The sequence below is a fragment of a genome (genome assembly GCF_019968985.1).
Source record: "MAG: Porospora cf. gigantea B chromosome Unknown PgB_NODE_9069_length_1318_cov_784.178, whole genome shotgun sequence".
Classification (NCBI taxonomy): domain Eukaryota; phylum Apicomplexa; class Conoidasida; order Eugregarinorida; family Porosporidae; genus Porospora; species Porospora cf. gigantea B.
The window spans coordinates 1-1318 of NW_027179341.1; the positions used below are offsets into that span (position 1 = coordinate 1).

Sequence of the window (1318 nt, forward strand, 5' to 3'; positions counted from 1 at the left end):
AGTATGTTGTCTTGATGCTGTTAGAGATATACCATTTTGATTGCGGCACGAAGAACTCAGTCCCAGATCATGTGTATGAAAGCCAATGCTCGCAAATCACCCACGTAAGTGGTGTACGTGGGGGGTGGTTTCAGAAAACAGTTCCCCTTAACATATGTCGTTAGACTCCATCGCGTTTTCTTGTTGTGTGAAGCCGCTGAGCAGGCAGCGGACTAGGGCCACTCGCCCCTCTGCCCAGTGGTTGACGACCCGGTGTGGTAGGGTCCATCGCGGGGTTGTCTTGTATGCAGGGACCTTGTACTGAATTGTCGCCTGCGGCCGGATACGGGTGAGGACGAGCTGTCCTTCTTCAAAACTTACGGGATGCGGCCTCGGTTGGTTCTCGCGAGTGCGTGCTGTCTCGCGATCTGTGAACGCAATTGAACGTCGAGGCGTAGATGCGTCAGGAGGCGGAGACGCTCAGCTATCGTAGGGTCCGGTGCACACCTCCAATCCTGATCATATCCGACTTGGGGGTCTTGCCCGTAGGTCATGTAAGCGGGTGTTTCTTGTGTCGTCGAGTGTGGAGTTGCTCGGTACGACATCAGGGCGAGGTCGAGGGCTTCGGCGAAGGGTATCTTGACCTGGTCGCTGTGTCGTAGTAGGGTCGCTAGTTGTCGGTGGAAGGCCTCTACTGGGCTGTTCCCTTCGGGATGATAGACGGTGGAGTGGGTGAGTCGCGTGCCGAGGCGGTCGCAGGTGTAGGTAAATAGCTTGCTTGTGAACCCGGGGCCGTTGTCGGTGACGAGTACCTTCGGTACTCGGAACCGGCAGATCCACGCGCGTAAGAAGATGCCTGCGGATGTTTCCGCGGTCGCGTCGGGGACGATAATGGCTTCCGCCCATTTCGTTAGGGAGCAGACCATGGTCAGCACGATGTAGTGTTCGTCGTCGTACGGGCAGGACCAGTGGTCAAGGTGTACTCGTTTGAATGCGCCGTCGATGGGGTGCGTCATCTGGAGGCCCTGCAGCCGGGTCCGTCCGGACCTCGTGCGAGCGCACGGTAGACACGACGCGATATACCCGACTACATCGGTATGGAGGTTTGGCCAATTATATAGCCTCGTGACTAATTTCTTCGTTCTTTTAATTCCAGGGTGTCATTACGGGCACAGGGAGTGGCAGGCTCCGATGATGGACTAGCGAAGTGATGGTGGGACATAGACCATCCCATGATAGTAGGCGCAACCATCCACCTTTTGGAATCCGCGATCGGTCGGGGTCCCCTCTGTCTTCTGCGCGGCGAGGACTTCGTCTATGGAGGTTAGTGGGCTCTTCG

The 1318-nt window shown here is 56.6% G+C and overlaps 1 protein-coding gene across 1 annotated transcript; it reads right to left on the reverse strand.

Moving 5' to 3' along the window:
• Positions 1-356: 356 nt before the first annotated feature.
• KVP17_004631 (uncharacterized protein) lies at positions 357-995 on the reverse strand (the record flags this gene model as incomplete). The annotated part of the gene is made up of 1 exon (XM_068522987.1): positions 357-995. The coding sequence occupies one exon, from the start codon at positions 993-995 to the stop codon at positions 357-359; it is 639 nt and encodes a 212-aa protein (XP_068371109.1).
• Positions 996-1318: the final 323 nt, after the last annotated feature.